This window comes from Quercus suber, unplaced genomic scaffold (assembly GCF_002906115.3).
Source record: "Quercus suber isolate HL8 unplaced genomic scaffold, Cork oak 2.0 scaffold_327, whole genome shotgun sequence".
Classification (NCBI taxonomy): Eukaryota; Viridiplantae; Streptophyta; class Magnoliopsida; order Fagales; family Fagaceae; genus Quercus; species Quercus suber.
The window spans coordinates 395,439-415,205 of record NW_027069780.1 but is presented as its reverse complement, the minus strand read 5'-3'; the positions used below and the strand labels follow the sequence as shown (position 1 = coordinate 415,205).

Below are 19,767 nucleotides of genomic sequence, written 5' to 3'. Positions count from 1 at the left end.
TAGGCCGTCAAGGCTGAACCATGTAATCCTCGTGTTTTTTATGTTCCTATTCTATACTTATCCCTTCCGCATCCATTCTAGCATACACAACATGGTATCACACATTGCGTTTGCTAATAATAATAATAGGCGTAAATGCACTTTTAGTCCCTACATTTTGACGTTTTTCCATTTTAGTCCCTACATTTTATTTTTTCCACTTTTAGTCCCTAAAACCAATTTACGCGTTCCATTTTAGTCCTTTCCGTCAGTTAACTGACGGAAATAGCTGAGGTGGCAGCCGAAGCAATTAAAATACTATAAAAATGTCATGCCACCCATGACACATCAGCATATAAATTTAAAAAATTAATTTATTAATTTTAACTAAATAATAAAAGTAAAAACAGAATTAAAAACTAAAATTCATAGAATTAAAATCGAATTTAAAAAATTATATCAAACTCAAACTCTATTCTCTCGTCTCAACCACCCCAAACAAAAATTTATCATTAGATCATTTTGACTTTAAGTGTATTTACTTTTCTTTAAGTGAGCTCACTCTAAAATCATGATCTACCCAAAAAAAAAGAGTTTAGAGAGAGGGAGAGAATGAGATGAGATGAGGTTTGGAGCAGATCTGAGGAAGGGGGCCAGCGGTTAGGAGCAAATCTAGAGGAAAGAGGCCGGCGGTTTGGAGCAGATCTAGAGGAAGGTCTCGGTCTCGATCCTGGTCTCGGCTCCAGCCTTCGTCCTGGTCTCGATCTTGGCCTCCGTTCTGGTCTTGGCCTTCGTCTCGACCATAATGGAGCTCGCCGGTCTCGGCCTTCGTCCTGGTATTGGCCACAACGGAGCTCACCGATCTCGGCCACCATCTTGGCATGGGTTTGTTGACTGATCGGTGGGGTGGTGGTGGCTTGATTGTGTTGGTCATTGGTGGTCGGATCTGGGTTTGGTTATGTTGGTTTGGGTTTGATTGTGTTGATCTGGGTTTGTTGTGATTGGTTTCTTGATCTGGGTTTAATTTGGGTTGGTTTTTTAACTGGGTTTATGGGTTTGATTTGTTGAGAATTCGGTGTTGATTGTGTTAGAATTTGGGGAAGAACATGAAGAATTCGATGAAATTGATTTGTGGTAGATCTGATGGTGCTGGGTTTGATGATCTTGAATTTGGGTTTTTTCTTCTTGTTTTCATTTATTTCCTAGTGATCTGAGTTTGAGTTCTTGGGTTGCTGGGTTTGTGTTCTTGTGATGGGTTTGAGTTCTTGGTTGCTGGGTTTGATTTGGGAAGAATATGAAGAACATGAAGAACAATCTTGGTTGCTGGGTTTAATTTTGTTTTTATTTTTATTATTTAGTTAAAATTAATAAATTAATTTTTTAAATTTATATGTTGATGTGTCATTGTTGACGTGGCATTTTTATAATATTTTAATTGCTCCGGCTGCCACCTTAGCTATTTCCGTCGGTTGACTGACGGAAAGGACTAAAATAGAACGCGTAAATTGGTTTTAGGGACTAAAAGTGGAAAAAAATAAAATGTAGGGACTAAAATGGAAAAACGTCAAAATGTAGGGACTAAAAGTGCATTTACGCCATAATAATATATTTAACATGGTATCAGAGCCAAACTTCGATCTTGGCATTAAACAAACATCTCTACACAGCAAAGAAAATCATCACGTGCACATCATCATCTAAAGTCACACATGCTTGCCTATGGGATCTAGACTCCACGACATCACACAGCCGCCTCGGCTCAGTGCTGTGTCAATATCTCCAACCAAGCGAACCGTGACTTAACTTATCAGATTTGCACAACAGACGTGCTCCACGACCTCCCGTGACAAAACCCCAGAAATTCGATCGCCAGAAGCCTTTCCACACGCCACCACGCGCCGTGGTTTTCTTCGGAAAATATCCCATGCGCCGTCATAGATTCCTGATGGCCAGATGGTCTTCTGGGCACACGCGCCGCCCTGTCGGCCTCCTCGTCCGCCGATCTACGAAACCTGCAATTCCAGTCCTCATCTGAAGTTACACGCGCTTCCACGCGCCGCTAGGATATCTGTCTCGCCACTACGCTCCAGTACACCCCGACACGCGCCTTCCACGCGCCGAAGAAGTCCTGCTGATATCATCTGATGTCACGATATGACGTCATCACTCCACGTCAGCATGACACATAAGCCCTAGTCCACGTCAGCGACATGTCATAGGATGACATCAGTGGCTCTGCTGCCTGATCTGTGACCGACCCGAAAACCCGGAACCGACCCGGTCCATGTATCCGTTGACTTTGACCTTCATTTGTTGACTTTTACTATAGTTGACTTTGACTTTTGCATTGACTTTTGACCAAAAGTCAAAATTTCTGAAAGGGATTATCTTGCTTAGTTTTTTGTGTAGATTCCAATTTTGGACTCCATTTCTTTATTTGAAACTCCAAAATTGGCCAATTGGCACATTCTTCATTGTGGTTTCTTCAAAAGCATTTTTCAAGGCATCTCCAAGTGATCTTCTCATGCTTATCCAACCTAAAGCCTTCATCAAGCTTCCGTCTTGAGTTTGAGGGAGGGTGTTAGAGATATATATTAAACATATATTAGCCCAGTGTAATAGGCCTAAGCCCATTCCTGTCTAGGGTTTAGTCATACAAGTATCATTTAATTCTACGTATTAGAAATATAATAATGTGTTTCAATCCAATATATAATCTAAATGATACAAAAATAAATCAAGATGTTAGATAGAATAAATTTTAAAACTAACATAAAACCAATTTCCAAAATAACATCATTAATGACATTAAATAAATTAGAGGAAACTTTGTAGTTATATTGAAGCATAAAAGTGTAAAACTATGCTAGCGTATTCAACCCAAAAAAATAATAATACTAATTATATATAATGGGGTAAATTTGTGAGTCAATAGATCTATATGTCTACATGAAAATTTTCCATGTATTAATACCAGCTAAATTGAAACTATCTTCTCAAAAAAAAAAAAAAAAAAAAAAAAGAAGCAATAACCAGAATTTTTTTTTCTTCTTTATTTTTTTTTTTTTTTTTTTTTTTTGAATTACAATTTTAACCATATTTTTTTTTAAGGAATAAAGATTATCTAATTAGATTAGGGGTATTTTTGACATTTTCTGAAGTCATAACTAATTTTCAGAATCATCTTGATATATAGAGATAATAATAATAACTAGTCTCATCACACATGCTCCACACATGCAATGAGGCTCTTTTTTATTTTGAGTTTAACTTAATTTTTCAATTTGAATTTATCTACTGTTAGTGAGGTTACATAAGAAGGGATTTTAAAGAAACTAAAATTTAGGATTTGAAATGGAGTAAACTGTTGGGTGTGCTAGCACTACAAAAAAAAATGGAGTTGTCCCCATGTTTTCAAAACCGCTGGAATAGCCTTAAAAAACGCTGGGATAGGGTCAAAATTCCTATCCCGCCATTTTTTTCCTGGCATTTCAAACCGCTGCACAATGAATGTGGGTATAGGGTTGCTGGACCTGTACCGGAGCTTTTCAAAAGCGCTGGGACAGGCATATGCCCTATACCATCTATACCAGTAATTTCAAAAGCACTAGTATAAGTCATGAATGAATATAATTTAAAAGACCTATACTAGCACTTTTCAAAGCGTTGACATAGGCGGTACCTATTCCAGCGTTCTAAAAAGCACTGGTATAGGTCTTGAATCAATATAATTTAAAAGGCCTATACCAGCACTTTTGAAAGTGCTGGCATAGGCTATTCCTATACTAGTGTTCACAAAAGCGCTGGTATAGGTCTTTTGGGCTTCCTATACTAGCGTTTTTGAAAAACGCCGCTATAGGCCTCCTATTGGAGTGCTTTGTAAAGCACCGGTTTTGAGCCGCTGTAATAGGATTTCCTATACTGGCGTTCCTATACTAGCGTTATATGGTTATATGGTCATGTGGTTATATGGTCGGTGTCTAATTGTAAGTTTCATCCTTTATGTACCATGCATAAACAGTAAATTGATAAGCAAAAAGGTATCAAGGTCTGTAACTCAATTAAAAGTACCACACAATGACTTTCAAATTCAAGTTATAGGGATTAAATTTTGTTTATTAAGGCCATTTGATAATTCTCACACTTATTACAGAAAATGCAACTGGCTTCAGGTCCCTCCTCAAAATGCATGCATAATGTAACATTAGAATGAGAATGCAGAATATACACTTGATATAAGACGAAACACATGTCAACACATGGCACACAATTATTCAATCCACGAATCATTAATACATAAGTATGTAGAAAGACTTACCATGTCATTAATTCTGACAAAGGGGTCATTAATAGCCACGAGCAACGCATCTTTAGTCCGGAGGATTGCCCTTGCCACGGACCTTCCCATCCTTCCAAACCCTTCAAGGTTTTCAAACACACACAAAAACACAAAATCTTAGAGCGAGTCTTGAGAGGAGAAGTAGAAAAAAGAGAAAATTACACACGAATGCATACAGAACTTTTCCTTCCTCGCCAAAAATTTCAATTTTTATCCCATCCCCAGTCATAACATCAAATCTCAAACCATAACTTTCCAAAGAAATACCTACCATTAACTCCGATCTTCATCTTCCAAGAATTACCTCCATAAGCAATCGACCACTAACATTATCAAATCAAATCAAAAACCAGTGTTAAATCACATACAACAAACACCAAAAATCAAGCATTAAAAAATCGCTAGTTTACTTGTGTGGCTCGTTCTGGTTCAAGATTAAAGGCGTTTTCGCACCTACTACAAGCGAGGGTGGAATTCAGATGATCAACCTTGGGTGCTACAAAGAAGTCACAATGCTTGCAATAGAATACATGGCGATCGCATTGGTGACAGAAAGTAACGCCATTGTTGTCACGGCTGAAATCACCGCAAGCGAAACACGTTTTGCCCTTCAACATTCTTGAGGGGTGTGCAAGAGTTTAGAAGAGGGTGAGCGGCGAAAGAGATGCGAACGACGATGGCTAGGGTTTTGGTGCTGATAGGTTTTTTTATAGTCTCTCTGGATGTACTTTTTTTTTTCTATTAACTATATAAAAAACACGTTTTTCCCCTCAACATTCTTGAGGGGTGTGCAAGAGTTTAGAAGAGGGTGAGCGGGGAAAGAGATGCGAATGACGGTGGCTAGGGTTTTGGTGCTGATAGGTTTTTTTATAGTCTCTCTTGATGTACTTTTTTTTATTATTTATTATTAACTATATCAAAAGCGGCTATGCCGCTACAGTGATAGGTCTGATTATATCAAAAAAAATATATAGGTCTTGAATTAATATAATTTAAAAAGCCTATACCAGGGCTTTTGAAAGCGCTGGCATAGGCTATACCTATTCCAGCATTAACAAAAGCGCTGGTATAGGTCTTTTGGGCTTCCTATACCAGCGTTTTTGAAAAACGCAGCTATAGGCCTCCTATTGCAGCGCTTTGTAAGGTGCCGATTTTTGGCCGCCGTAATAGGATTTCCTGTACTAGCATTTTCAAAAAGCGCTAGTACAGGCTTATCTATTACAGCAGTTTGTAAAAACACTGAGACAAGACAATTTTTTTGTAGTGTAGTCTTTAAGAAAAAAAATAAAAAGTGTGCTAATTTCTAGGAAAAAAAGTTTCTTTAGTAGTTTTTATTTTTTTGAATTTTGTTAAATTACAATTTTAACTCTATTTTTTATTTTTGAAGAATAAGAATTATCTAATTAGATTAGGGGTATTTTTGACATTTTATGAAGCTATAATTAACTTTCTGAATTCTCTTAAAATATAATAATAATAAAAGCTCAAAAAGAATAGAGAACTGATAGAAATTATGGAGTTATAAAAAAAATTTTAGAAATTATTGAATTTTTTTGTAAAGACATTAGGAAATGGTTGGTATGTTATTTTTTCTTTTCAGGCAAAATTATTTGATTAAAAGTAAAGTAAATATCTTTTGTTTGTACCTAGATCATTTAGATCTGATTATATCAACTCTATCTTGTTTCTCAAAATATATATATATATATATATCAACTCTATCTTTGTTTTTTATGTGTGGCAAGGGTTGTTATTAAAAAATATATTAAAGGCATAATATTTAAATAATAAATGATTATTTAATGGAAATCAATTTTTTTCCACCTACATAATCAAACGCTAATTCATTAGCATAATTACTTTTTATTAAGTATTTTCGCATAATACCAAAGACCATTTCCTAGCAAAATGTGTTGTGTTAAAACTCAATGTTAGAATTCATTCTAGCAGACTTCAAATTCCAAAGGCAATAGAGTTACCAAATGTAACTTAAATAAGTTGAAAAAAAAAAAAAGGGTAGCTAGCTCTCATGGGTGTCCGAATTTGTTATACTCATATCAAGGATCCGGGGTTTGGGCTTGGGCTTGGGCTAGTGTTAAGCCCACAAACCAATTTCTATTTTGGACTGATTTTCACACATGCCGATAGCAATTTGAACTACGAAGTACCGAATGACACGAGATGATTTTCTAAAACCTCTTCATGCCAACAATATCCTCTCCATTTCAAATGGAGTGCATCCTTTTCCCAAAAGCTACATTGAATGGAACTTTTCAGTAGATTTATTTGGTTTTTCTAAAATTTTATCTGCACAATAATTTTGAGTCTGTGTTTTTAATATGCATTTTTTTGAAACACTCTGCCTATATTTCTGTGTTTTTTTGGGCATATTGTTCAGAAGAGACAAATTTTAATGATATTCTTTGGCTAAAAAAAGGATAAATAATTATATAAATAAATAAAAAGTAAGATCAAATTCAAAAACATTAAATGATAAGCAGTACATCTTTGGAGAACTCTTGCATTTGTTCACAAACCCTCTCTCGTTCTCCTTCATTCCATGATCTATTTTTACGTTCCCTCCTACCCCTAGGCACCTGTCGATAGGAATCTACTAGGCTACATTTCTCTTTTGGGTCGATTACCATTCGGTTAAGAGCAGGAGCATTTTTTAGCAAATATATGGCAAATTTAATTTGACTTGAGGTGCCATAAAATCCAGCAAGATGAACCTCCTTCAGATGTTCGTGGACATGGTCATTAGGCTCAAGCTCTCTACCTTGCTCAAAGTCTATTGAGCATCTCGTCTGCAATTAGAACAAGTCTACACTAATCCGAATTAGAAGATAATTGAAACATGAGGTTTAAGCCTAAAAATGATGCAAGATGGACAACAGTTCCCAAAATAAAAAAGAATCATGAAAATATATATAGGAAACCTTAAATAATTGACACACCAATCCAATTTTATTCCAGCAATTTATGCAAAGCTATTTGATGCCACAGATGAGTATCAAGAGGTTAATCTAAATAAGTATAAGGAACTCCATTATGTAAGGATAATAATTTCCAATTCAATATAATTTTCAACATTTACCACATGAACTTCAACATGCATATTTCTTTTAGTTTTGCAGGTAGTCAACAATAACTAAACTACTTATCGGACTTTTGATGCCTTGTTCAGGGTAGTCTAGATAGATTTCCTAAAAATATCATGTTTTTTCCTTATTAGTATGTAAAAGATTTCGTTCCAGTAACACTTAACTCAAGATCAACACAAAACACAAGATAGCGTAAAGAATTGCAACCAAAGAATTACAAGCAAAAAAATATCAAATTAGAAAGCTCTATAAGAGTTACATTGTCACTGGGACCCAGGACAGTTGAAATTCTAGGGAGTTATTCTACTACACAAAATGTCATCTTATTTCAACTATGAGGCTGAATGAAACTTTTTGCAAGGCTTTGGACGGTTGTTAGGGTGGGATTTGGAACAATAAGAGAAAAGGGGACAGAGAGAGAGAGAGAGAGAGTTAGAAAAATTGGGACCCTTGAAACATATAAACAGAAGCAGTAAAACCATATTCCAATGCCGTGCTTGGAGTAGACAAGCATGAAAATAACTAGACAGTATATAGATATATATATATATATATATATTGCAGTAAAACCATATTCCAATGCCGTGCTTGGAGTAGACAAGCATGAAAATAACTAGACAGTATATAGATATATATATATATATATATATATATCACTCACCTGCAAATAAAATTTCTGCAAAAGGGGAAAGGCTCTGAGAATAGCTGACATCTTCAAGACATCAAATTCCATCCTTTGACCGAAATACAGCTCCAACGTTTCAACCTTGCTGAAGATCGCAATGCTTTTAGGTATGGACACCTACGTAGAGAAATACACTCTTATGATTACTAACAAATCTTTCACTTCAAAAAGAACAACAGAATTTTAATTTTTTGCACATACCCAATTAACAATGGTAACAACATGTAGCATCCTCAAATTAGGGAGGTCTTTTGCAAGTTGATGGAAAATATAATGCGCACTTTGTTCATGGCTTACTTGTCAATACACTTCTTCCAGCTTAGGGACTAAGAGCAATGAATGTTTAGCCCATAAGGTAGAATAATATTCATATCTACAGAGATTCAAAGCCGACAGCTCAATTTCCTTAACCCCACGGCAACCGTCAATGATTAAAGTCCTCAAATGCAGTAATGGGGCGAAAATCCTTAATTTAAAAGGAATCTTACAGTTAATCAAAAACAGACTGAGAAGGCTCAAACAACAAGAACAAATGGTCTGCACCTCAGATAGGACTAAAGGTACTTCCACTAATTCGAGGATTCTTAAATATTTGGGTAAATTAGGTCCCAATTTGCATGCTTGCAACCTCAGAAAATTTAATTTGAACTGGCTTGAGAAAGAAGCTCACTACCAAAAACATACATTTCTTCCCTTTTGTATCCGCTGGCAGGCCCAAGACACTTCCAGCCACAATCGAAACATATAGTGGTGTTTATAGCACCCATTTTATTGGCGAAACTGATCCATTGGTCAATATTGTTTGCGCAATCCATACCAAGACAGAAACGGAGCTGAAACGAAACAATGTGTGTACCCTTATAAAACTGCAGGAATTGATTCACTCTTCCAACAAATATATGCTCGTAATCCATGCAAGGATAACCAAAGATTGGCATAATGTTATGCCTATCAAATATGAGGGATAAACGGCAAGCACAGATTCTTGTCCATCTATGTGATAACACACTTGTTTTGACAGCATCACTGAATGTCAGATATGAGAGAATCAAAGAGAGAACATCTGTCGGCAATTCACTGCTGATATCTTCTTGTCTAGTACTAGTACTTAAACCAACCTACAAAATTAGAAGCAAAGCAAGTGATCAATAGCTTTTCATCCTAATTTTTCTTTCTTTCTTTCTATAAGTGAATCATATCAGGTTAAGAAAGCAAAATGAATATCTAAATTCACAGACAAATAAGATTTGTAAATTCACAGATAAATAAGATTTGCAAAATCACCAAGTCATGAAGAGTACTCAAAATTCTAAATTCACACAATCAGAGAGGGGTGTGCAACCAACCACTTATCTGCCAAAACCGACTCAATCCAACTCAACCTGCTGGGCTGGGTTGGGTTGGGTTGCCATTTTTTTAGTAGGTTTGGTTGGGTGCAGGTCTAACAGATTTACAACTCCGCCTAATCCAATCCAACCCACGTATATTTAATATATATTTAAAATACATATTATATGGTTTTGTTATTTACTCTTTTGGTTTGATGAACTAATTTATATGATTATAAATCTGCTTTTATTTGTATTAGTTTGATGCACTAATCAAATAGTTTATGTTGGTTTGGTGCTATACTCAGGTTTTATTAATAAACTAGTCACTAACCCGTGCTACGCACGGGAAAGTTTGGCAATTTTATTTTAATACATCATACGTATTTGTTCTCTTTATTAAGTACTAATAAATCAAAAATGCCAATTAATTTTATATTAACATGATATAATATTATATATGTTATCTCTAGAGTATATATGAAGAAATAAATCAAGGTTAATAGTAACTTGAGGGTTATTTCATAGGTTCATACAACAATTTCCACATTAAAATTGCAACAATATAACAACAAAAACTCACATACAAATAAATACAAAAATAATTTGTTTGTGCTTGTATGCTTCCACTTCTCATGGATGGAAATCTTCATTACTGTATACGGTCGTATCTCTATATTGTTGTACATTCTACAAAGGGATTGTATTTTTTTATGACGTAGTCTCATTTTTCACCTCAAGGCAAAGTTAAACATGGCCCCAAAGAACAACAAAAAGTTGTTTTCAGGCCCTTAGCAGTGTTCTTTCTTTTCCATGGTACCCTAGATACTCCCAAAAGTGAAGCTTATATGCCTTGAAAAAGGAAATAACTTATTAAATTCCTTGACAATAACAAACAATAACAAAGACCTCCCTATGAAAATGTCCACTTAACAAAATGATAATCGTATTCTTTAGTTTCACTAATTCGTAGTTGAAGAAAAGTGAGGTTTTAATATTAGAGAAAATACCTTTTCCACCAGTTTCTTCCTTCACCCTTTTAACAAAATCCTCCATCTTTGTAATTGATGCAAACATTAGTTCCACGATCCTTGCAAACAGCTAATTTTTCATCATTCCCTACCAAACACAATCTAAAATATATTATATATGGAAACTAAACTTATGCATGCATTAGAAGAAAAGTGATATTGGACTATCAGCAACAATACTGAATTGCAAATGTACCAATACTCCCATGAAAATGAAGTTTTAATATTCATCAGTTATGCATTAGAGGTACCATATATCATACATAGTTGTTAATACTATCATCAATCACATATATTGTCTAACTTCTCTTATCACAGATATTTCAATTTTTTTTGGGGGGGGGGGGGGGATCCACGCTCCGTATCGTCCTCTAATTGCATACTCGTAAGCCGGAGCTTTTCCCCATTGTTAGGCGATTTGGAACCCATGATATGATCTGATCTCCACGACTGGGTAACAGACAGTACCAAAGAAAACAAAACAAACCATGAGAAAGATAGACCAACAAAATCATCATAAACTCAATTAAACTTACACTCTTAAAGCTTTATTACAAGTCTAGTTTTAGGTTGCTACAGTATTTCTTTTTCATTTTCCGACCCCTTCCTAATGGAGGGTCTCTTACATTATATAGCTCCTTTTAAAGCATCTTGATTCTACACTTGTTGATCATCTGAGCCCTCACTTGAGTGCATGTCCCATCAGACGCCCCCTTTGGCTCTCTGTGAGTTGTGGTAGCCAAGGCAGCACTGTTTAGAGGTGTTCTCCACATAAATGCGGCCATAAAAGTAGCTGATGTGCATTCAATGAGGTGATAGCAGCTTTTTCTTAGATTCCTTTGAGCTCTCATCCCTTTTGCACGATCATATCGCATGTCTCTATCAATAGATCATCCCAAAAAGTCACCTTGAATGGCAAGGTATACGTTTGATCCATGCCTTGCTTATCCGAGGAGAAATTCCTCCTCGGACCAACTTTCTCAGCCCTTCCCTTTGTATTTTACTTATGAGATTTTGAGTTTGACACCTTCACTGCTGTTTATCCTCCTCAGACAGACAAGATCCTTGGCCAAGCCCAAGGCCTAGTTCATGAATTTGGTCCCTTATCCTTACAATAGCCCCTCAAAATTCGGGTTTTTCCCTCGCATTCGAGGAGGAAAAACGGGGTTTTGATCTGTTAAGGGTTAAGAACATCAAACCCCTGTTTTTACACGTGCAGGAGTACCATTTTATGCGCTTCATAATTGCTACTGATGATTCAGAGCCCACATGGCGTCATTAATTGCTCTAGGCGACGTTATGTCCCTCGCATCCAACGGTGGGGCGCTAATCCAACAGTTGATCTTTCCTTTGAAATTTTGAGCAGGATAACTCCCACTTACTTCCACCCCCTATATAAAGCCCTGGGGGAAATTATTTTCCCTTCATTTCACGAACTCTCAAGCTCTCTAGAAATCCCAAGTGCTCAAACTCGCAAAGCTTTCTAAGCTACTAAACTCCCCGTACCTTTTCCCTGAGAAGCCTTTGAAAACTTTTCTGAAGTTTTCAGGGACTATTACACATCTTAGTTCTCTTAAGTTTCTATTTCTTTAAATTTTTCTTTTTCTCCTCGGCCGGTCTTCTCGGCCTTCCATTTCTTATTCTTTCATCTACTAACTTTAGTCGTTCCTCCTTACCTAATCCAGATGGGTAGATTTAATCATCTAGTAGATACTCCTACCAAAATAGAGGCTTTTAAGGACAAATACCACATACCACAGGAAGTAGCCCTGCGATATTGCTCCTCGGAACAGGTACTGACACACAGGGAGGAAGGAGAAGTCTTCATCCCCATGATAGCTTTCATTGAAAGGGGGATGACTCTCCCTATGGGTAGGATAACACGGGACTACCTCCTCTATATATCTACTCTATCTTTGTTTTTTGTGTGTGGCTAGGGTTGTTATTTAAAAATTTACTAAAGGTATAATATTCAAATGATAAAGTATTATTTAATGGAAATCATTTTTTTTTCCCAATTACATAATCAAACACTAATTCATTAGTATAATTAATTTTTATTAAGTCTTTTTGCATAATACCAAAGACCATTTCCTAACAATATGTGTTGTGTTAATTCTAACAGACTTCAAAATCCAAAGGCAATAGAGTTACCAAATGTAACCTAAATAAGTTGAAATAAGGAAAAAAAAAAGCGGTAGCTAGCTCTCATGGGTGTCCGAATTTGTTATACTCATATCAAGGATCTGGGGCATGGGCTTGGGCTTGGGCTAGTGTTAAGCCCACAAACCAACAATATCCCCTCCATTTCAAATGGAAAGCATCATTTTCCCAAAAGCTACATTGAATGGAACTTTTTAGTAGATTTATTTGGTTTTTCTAAAATTTTATCTGACTGTTTTTAAGATGCATTTTTTTAAAACACTCTGCCTACATTTTAAAAAATAATAATAATAATAATAATAAAAGATGTCATTTTGGGCATTTTGTTTGATTTATAATTAACAGGTGATTTATTGATTTATGATTGGTAGCCTTAGCCTATGATTTGGACTGATATGGCATTTGGGCCACGTTAATTATTTAGGCTTGAATATGCATGCTTAATGTAGGCAAAATCTGGGCTTAAATTTGGGCAAAAATTGGGCTTAAATCTGGGCAAAATTTGAGCTTAAATCTGGGCTTGAATTAAAATTTGGGCTTAACTTTTTTTTTTTTAAAGTTGGGCCACAAATTGGGCCCAATTCCTAAACGGGGCCCGCGAGGCCCGGCTGGGGCGGGTTCGGGCCCCGGGAAAAAACCCGGTATCCTAAACGGGCCAGGTCCGGGCTATGGGTCTTGCCCTGCGGGTCGGGTCCGGGTATGGAAAAACCCGGCCCGAACCCGACCCGTTGCCATTCCTAGGTTTAAGCCTTAAAATGATGCAAGATGGACACCAGTTACCAAAATAAAAATGAATCATGAAAATATATATAGGAAACCTAGAATAATTGACACACCAAATCAATTTTATTCCAATAAATTATGCAAAGCTATTTGATGCCACAGATGAGTATCAAGAGGTTAATCTAAATAAGTATAATGAACTCCATTATGTCATGATAATAATTTCCAATTCAATATAATTTTCAATATTTACCACATGAACTTCAACATGCATGTTTCTTTTAGTTTTGCAGGTAGTCAACAATAACTAAACTACTTATCAGACTTTTGATGCCTTGTTCAGCTTCCTTTCTTCCTTTGTGGTTTTCAACTTTTGATTTCTCTGGCATTGGGTTTTTGATTTATGGTTGTAGTGTGGGTTTCGATCAATGAGTATATGGGTTTTGATCTGTCACTGTGGTTATATTGGTTTTGATTTGTGGGTATGTCTTAGCATGACCGACTAAACCGAGCCGCACCGATGCTCAAAACTCGAACCGATGGACGCCAGAGAACCGATCTCTAGTGATGATGAACGGAGGTTGTGGAGAGATAATCGATCCCTACTGTGCAGTGGCAAATTTGCCCAAAAACCACACCGACCAAACTGTGCATAGACCTTTCTTGAGGGTTTTGTTTTCTTGCTAAACCACTAGAAGCTATGTTTTTCCCCAAAAAACCAAAAGGGTACATTTTGTAGTCTCCCTACTCATCTTTTGGCCCAATGGGCAACTCTTGTAAGCTGGACTAGGCCGGTTCCCATCTCAAATTTGTCTTCTTCGATTTTGCGGGCTTTAGATAGAGATGGAAGTTGACCTAATTCTTTTGTTTCTCCCCTCTTTCGGGTTGAGCAATAAAGTACTTATTCAACCAAAAAAAAAAAAAAAATCTCATGATTTTTTCCTTCTCAATCTTAAGTTTTTCATCATTTTTTTCCTTCTCAACCGCAAGTTTTTCTTTCTCAATAAACATTTTCTCCTCTTCCAATCGAGTTACATCCTCAATCAATTTCAATTTCTTGTTCAAATATTCCCCTACATCTTTTCCGGTGGCTTTGTTCTTTCGAATGGCCTTTTCCGCCTTCTTACCAATAGGTCTCTCAAAATTAGAAGAGTCACCAAGTCCGGACCCACAATCCCCTTCGCCAATAGATATTGACTCTGGAGTTAGAGGCACAGATGATCTTGATCTAGCATTACTAGGATCGGCAAACTTTGGTTGGTCCTTTAACATGAGCCAACAATGGTCAAGAAGAAAGGGTTTCTCGTGCTTCTCTACAAACAAAGCCTTTGCATCTTTAATCTAAAAAAATTAAAAGAAATATAACATAATTAATATCTTCAAACTATTGGTGAATGGACATGTTAACACTATTGCAATATAATTTATACCTTATCTTCTTCGGTTGTACCACTTTGATGAAGTGCACTAGCTTGAGCCATACACCCAGCAAACTTATTTACCCTTTCACTAATCGCTCCCCAACGACTTAGCAAAGAGACAACAGTACGTGTAGTACCGGATGTATTGTACTTCTGGAAATACACCCAAACTTTTTTACGAAATGTATTTGATGTTTGTTCATTACTACTTACGGCATCAACACTAGAATTGAGCCATGCTGCCACTAGGAGTTTATCTTCCTCTACACTAAAGTTAGAGCCTCGTTTTCCTTTTGCAGAAGAGGCATTTTCAACTTGAGGTTGAGGTTGAGGTTGAGGTTGAGGTGGAGGTGGAGAATCAGAAATTGACAAAGGAGTATTTTGAGCCGTTCCCAAAAATTGTGAGTCAATTTCTATATCCCCATTCATGATACCCGTAAAATATGGTAGGTTACTATGCGACTCCATAAAATTAGAAAAAAAAATTGCAAACTTCCCTGCACACAGAAAATTCCCAAACCAACATTTATATCAAAACTCAAATCCAAACTAAAAATTTCACATTAAAATGACCACAAGAAATATGTGCTCTGTTTCTAGTTTTGTGCAACAATATATCCAACAAAGTCCGCCCAAATCAGATGTGAAACGTTAAAACAATCATCCACAACAGAGAGTAGAAACACCAAACAATCAAATAATAATAACAATAATCAAATAGAATCCAGGACAACAGAGAAACAACATTTAGGACCACATGAACAGGACAACAGAGAACAACATAGAATCCAGAACAACAGAGAAATCCACGGAGTTGTTCAATGAAAACATTTAGGATATAAATATTTCTTTCATTCCTAATTATTGGTGTAAAAAAAAAAAATCAAAGTACGCGGAGCTTTTTGAATGGCTGAACAAGAATTTTATTATATGGATGAAAAAAAATCTTCAAAAAGAACAAATCAAATTAAAGCTATCATTTTCGTATCAAGCCAACACATCTCATAATTTCATGTTTCCTTCTGTTTGTATGTATGTTTGTATGTTTGAAGTGGATCCAAATCATAATACCCAAATAAAAAACCCAACGGCGGATCGGATTAATAGCCAAATAAAAAACCCAACGCAATCACATGTTCAACTAACCTGAAGTGGATCGGCGGAAGCAAAGAGCGTCTGAGGCAGATCGGCGGAAGCAAAGAGCGTCTGAGGCAGATCGGCGGCGTGGGTCTGAACGTGACGATGGCGGCGACGCTGACGATGGTCGGACCGGCGACGTTGAGAGAGTGAGCTTGAGAGGCTTGAGGCTTGAGATGACAATGAACGAGAGAGAGTGAATCATGAGACCGGATTTGATAAAATGAAAAAAGAAAAAAAAAAAAAAAAGAAAAAAAAGAAGCAGGTTCCGTACCGGAGTTGACGATGACCGCGACCGCACCGGAGTTGAGGACGGCGGTGACGGAACCGGAGTTGAGGATGGCAGTGACTGTACCGGAGCGTCTGTGGGTGAGCTTGAGAGGCTTGGAGCGTCTGTGGGTGAGCTTGAAAGGCTTGGAGGCTTGACGTTGAGAGATGAACGAGAGAGAGTGAGAATACAGTGGGAGAATAGTGGGAGTTGAGAGATAGAACAAGAGAGTGTGACCGGTTTTGATAAATTAATAAAAAATGGGAAGCAAGTGGATCAGTGGAATAAAAAAACATTTTTTAGTTTTAGCTCCATGCTACAGTGCACATCTATTTTTAGATGTGCACTGTAGCAAATCATCTAAATATTATTGCTTTAGCTCCACTGCTGGAGCATCATTTTAATGAAAGTGGAGCTAAAATTTAGCATTATTGCTTTATACCACCACTGCTGCAAATGCTCTTCAAATCATAATACCCAAATAAAAAACCCAACGTGAAGAGGATCGGCGGATCAGATGTTAATACCCAAATAAAAAACCCAACGCATCCACATGAAGAAGACAAAGTCAACTAACCTGAAGTGGATCGGCGGAAGCGAAGAGCGTCTGAGGCAGATCGGTGGCGTGGGTCTGAACTTGACGATGGCGGCGACGCTGACGATGGTCGGACCGGCGACGTTGAGAGAGTGAGCTTGAGAGGCTTGAGATGAGAGATGACAATGAACGAAAGAGAGTGAATCATGAGACCGGATTTGATAAAATGAAAAAAGAAAAAGAAAAAAAAAAGAAGCAGGTTCCGTACCGGAGTTGACGATGACCGCGACCGCACCGGAGTTGAGGATGGCGGTGACGAAACCGGAGTTGAGGATGGCAGTGATTGTACTGGAGTGTCTGTGGGTGAGCTTGAGAGGCTTGGAGGCTTGAGAGTTGAGAGATGAACGAGAGAGAGTGAGAATACAGTGGGAGAATACAGTGGGAGTTGAGAGATGAACGAGAAAGACTGACCGGTTTTGATAAATGAAAAAAAAATGGAAGCAAGTGGATCAGTTGAATAAAAAAGCATTTTTTTAGTTTTAGCTCCATGCTACAGTGCACATCTATTTTTAGATGTGCACTGTAGCGAATCATCTAATTTTTTTTGCTTTAGCTCCACTGCTGGAGCATCATTTTAATGAAAGTGGAGCTAAAATTTAGCATTATTGCTTTATACCACCACTGCTGCAAATGCTCTAACCACTAATTGTTTGAGTGGTTATCTAAAATAATAATAATAATAAAATAATAGAGCCCCACGTTGATGTTAGTATGTTAGTTACACTAGAACACTATCCTTGTTTCAGTTGCACACAAATATAAGAGCCTCACGTTACTGTATTAGTTACACTTTGATAAGGATATTGTGCAGATCACGTTGGTGTATCACATATTGTTGTTGTTTCCTTCAACAAGGAAACTGTGCAAGTGATAAGCCACACACTAGTAGTTGTGTGGGTTTGTAATATTGTTTACAAATACTGTGTGAGTTTGTAACATAGTTACAAAGGAATTGAGTTATATGAAAACTTAATATATTACTTGCACAGTTAATCATAACTCGTATAGTGGGCTTTTTTATTTTTAATTTATAGTAAAACCATATATATTCTTGTAGGGTCACAATTTGTAACCCATGTCCTAAAGGTATGGGATATGGCCTAATAAGTCCAGAACAATAAATTTGTAAAGAGCGGATGAAAGAACTAGGCTTTTTGTGAATTTGACAACGGCTAATATGGATTTAAAAAATGAACAAGCAAGTAAGAACAAACAAGTAAAACTGAATGAAATTGTTGTCCGAGAAGATAGATTATAAAATAAACCAATAGAACTAAGTGCTATTACAGTTTTTAGTGCTATAGTAGTTCTTTTCTCTATTTTTTCTTCGATCCCCTTTTCATGAGATATTATTTACAATTTATAGTCCCCCTCCCATCATCTTAATCCTACACCTGTTAATTATCTAAGCTTTCACTCGAGTGTCATGTCCCATCAAACACCTTATCTGGCTTTCTGGGAAGTGTGGTAGCTGAGAATGCACTGTTCAGGGGTCCTGTCCATATAAATGCGGCTAGAAAGGTAGCTCCAGCGCATTTCATGCGGTGGTAGCAACTTTTCTTTAGATATTTCTGAATTCTTATCGTTCCTGTACGTGCATAGGGTTCATCCTTATCGTTTGAATTCCATGGAAGGTCACCTAAATTGCCCAAATACAGATTTGATCAATATTCTTCGTATCCGAGAAGGAGCTCCTACTCAGACTATATTCCTCCCTTCTTTCTTTATGTGATTCTTAGCTTTGGGGTCTTTCTCAATTATTTACTCCTCCTCAGAAATGCCCAGGTCCTCAGATAAGGCCCAAGATTCAATATACGAATTTGGGCCCTTACCCCCATAATAGCCCCTTAAAATTTCAATTTTCCCCTCGCATCCGAGGAGAAAAGGTGGGGTTTTGATTTGCCTTAAAATTAAGGGCTAGGAATATCAAAATCTCTTAGTTTTACACGTGTGGGAGCATAGTTTTTTGTGCTTCATCATTGCTACGGACGTTTCGGAATCCGAGAAGCGCCATTAATTGCTCCAGGCGGCATTATGTTTCTTGCATCTAACGGTGAGGCATTAATCCAATGGCTAATATTTTTCCTTAGGATTTAGGCGGGATAACTCCCACTCATTCTTTGCCTTCTATGTAAAGCCTTGAAGGAAATCATTTTTCCTTTATTTTACAAACTCTCTAGTTCTTCAGCGATCTCCCGCATTCAAATTCACAAGACCTTTAAATCATAAAGCTTACCATTCCTGTTTTCCTAGAAATCTTTGAGAGTCTTTCTAAAAGTTCCAAAGATCATCCTTCACCTTAGTCCGCGTAAGTTTTGACTTCTCCGAACTTTTCTTTTTCTCCTCGGCCAACCTCTTTGGCCCTCAAATTCTTATTTCCTCAGTTGTCATTGTCGGTATTTTCCCTTTTAATTTGTCTAAAATAGGTAGATTTAGGCATTTAGTGGACAGCCCTGCCAAGATAAAGATCTTTAAGAAAGCATATCACATACTGCAGGAAGTAGCCCTGTAGTATTGTTCCCTAGAAGAAATAACAACCAACCAAGAAGTGGGAGAAGTTATAATCCCTATGATAGCTTTCATAGAAGGGGGAATGACTCTCCCCATGGGTAGTATTACAAGGATTACCTCCGCAACCATAGGATATGCCCTCACCAGTGTGAACCTAACCTTTTTAGGATCCTAGGGAGTATTGATGCTCTGAACGAGCATTTGGGCTTGAGGCTCACCCGGCACGATGTGGTGCATATGTACGAGTGTCACAAACAAAAAAGGGTGGGATTTTATCTCAAATCCCGATCCGATATTGTCAGGTTCATCTCGTGTCTCCCCAAATTTAACAAAGGGATGAAAGACAACTACCTGATTGCTTCGAGGGCGTGGCATGATGGTCTTCATTGCCCAACCCAAGAGGGAGAGCCAGGTGGGACATCCTAGATTTAGGTCTCCTAACAATAGATTTAGGCTCTTTATCCTCGGCCTTGTTTTGCTTCT

General features: G+C 37.2%; 1 protein-coding gene and 1 non-coding gene across 2 annotated transcripts; both read right to left on the bottom strand.

The window, feature by feature from the left end:
• Positions 1 to 6,754: 6,754 nt before the first annotated feature.
• LOC112015595 (uncharacterized) lies at positions 6,755 to 10,550 on the bottom strand. Its single transcript, XR_010632877.1, has 4 exons — positions 10,446 to 10,550; positions 8,309 to 9,225; positions 8,084 to 8,224; positions 6,755 to 7,142 (listed from the first exon to the last, which is right to left on the bottom strand). It is a non-coding gene; the product is annotated as an uncharacterized LOC112015595 (transcript).
• A 3,657-nt stretch (positions 10,551 to 14,207) lies between these two features.
• Positions 14,208 to 16,489, bottom strand: LOC111997930 (uncharacterized). The gene is made up of 4 exons (XM_024030061.2): positions 16,185 to 16,489; positions 15,920 to 16,080; positions 14,783 to 15,270; positions 14,208 to 14,693 (listed from the first exon to the last, which is right to left on the bottom strand). Exons 1-4 carry the CDS (start codon positions 16,472 to 16,474, stop codon positions 14,208 to 14,210), a joined length of 1,425 nt encoding a protein of 474 aa, XP_023885829.2. The 5' UTR covers positions 16,475 to 16,489.
• Positions 16,490 to 19,767: the final 3,278 nt, after the last annotated feature.

What these genes read in the sequence shown, in the direction of transcription:
- LOC111997930 (XM_024030061.2), bottom strand. Translation starts at nt 16,474, where the DNA reads ATGTTTTTTTATTCCACTGATCCACTTGCTTCCCATTTTTTATTAATT. An exon ending in CTTCCGCCGATCCACTTCAG is followed by an intron (nt 15,271 to 15,919) that starts GTTAGTTGAACA and finishes TTCTGTGTGCAG; the next exon opens with GGAAGTTTGCAATTTTTTTT. An exon ending in GTACAACCGAAGAAGATAAG is followed by an intron (nt 14,694 to 14,782) that starts GTATAAATTATA and finishes TAATTTTTTTAG; the next exon opens with ATTAAAGATGCAAAGGCTTT.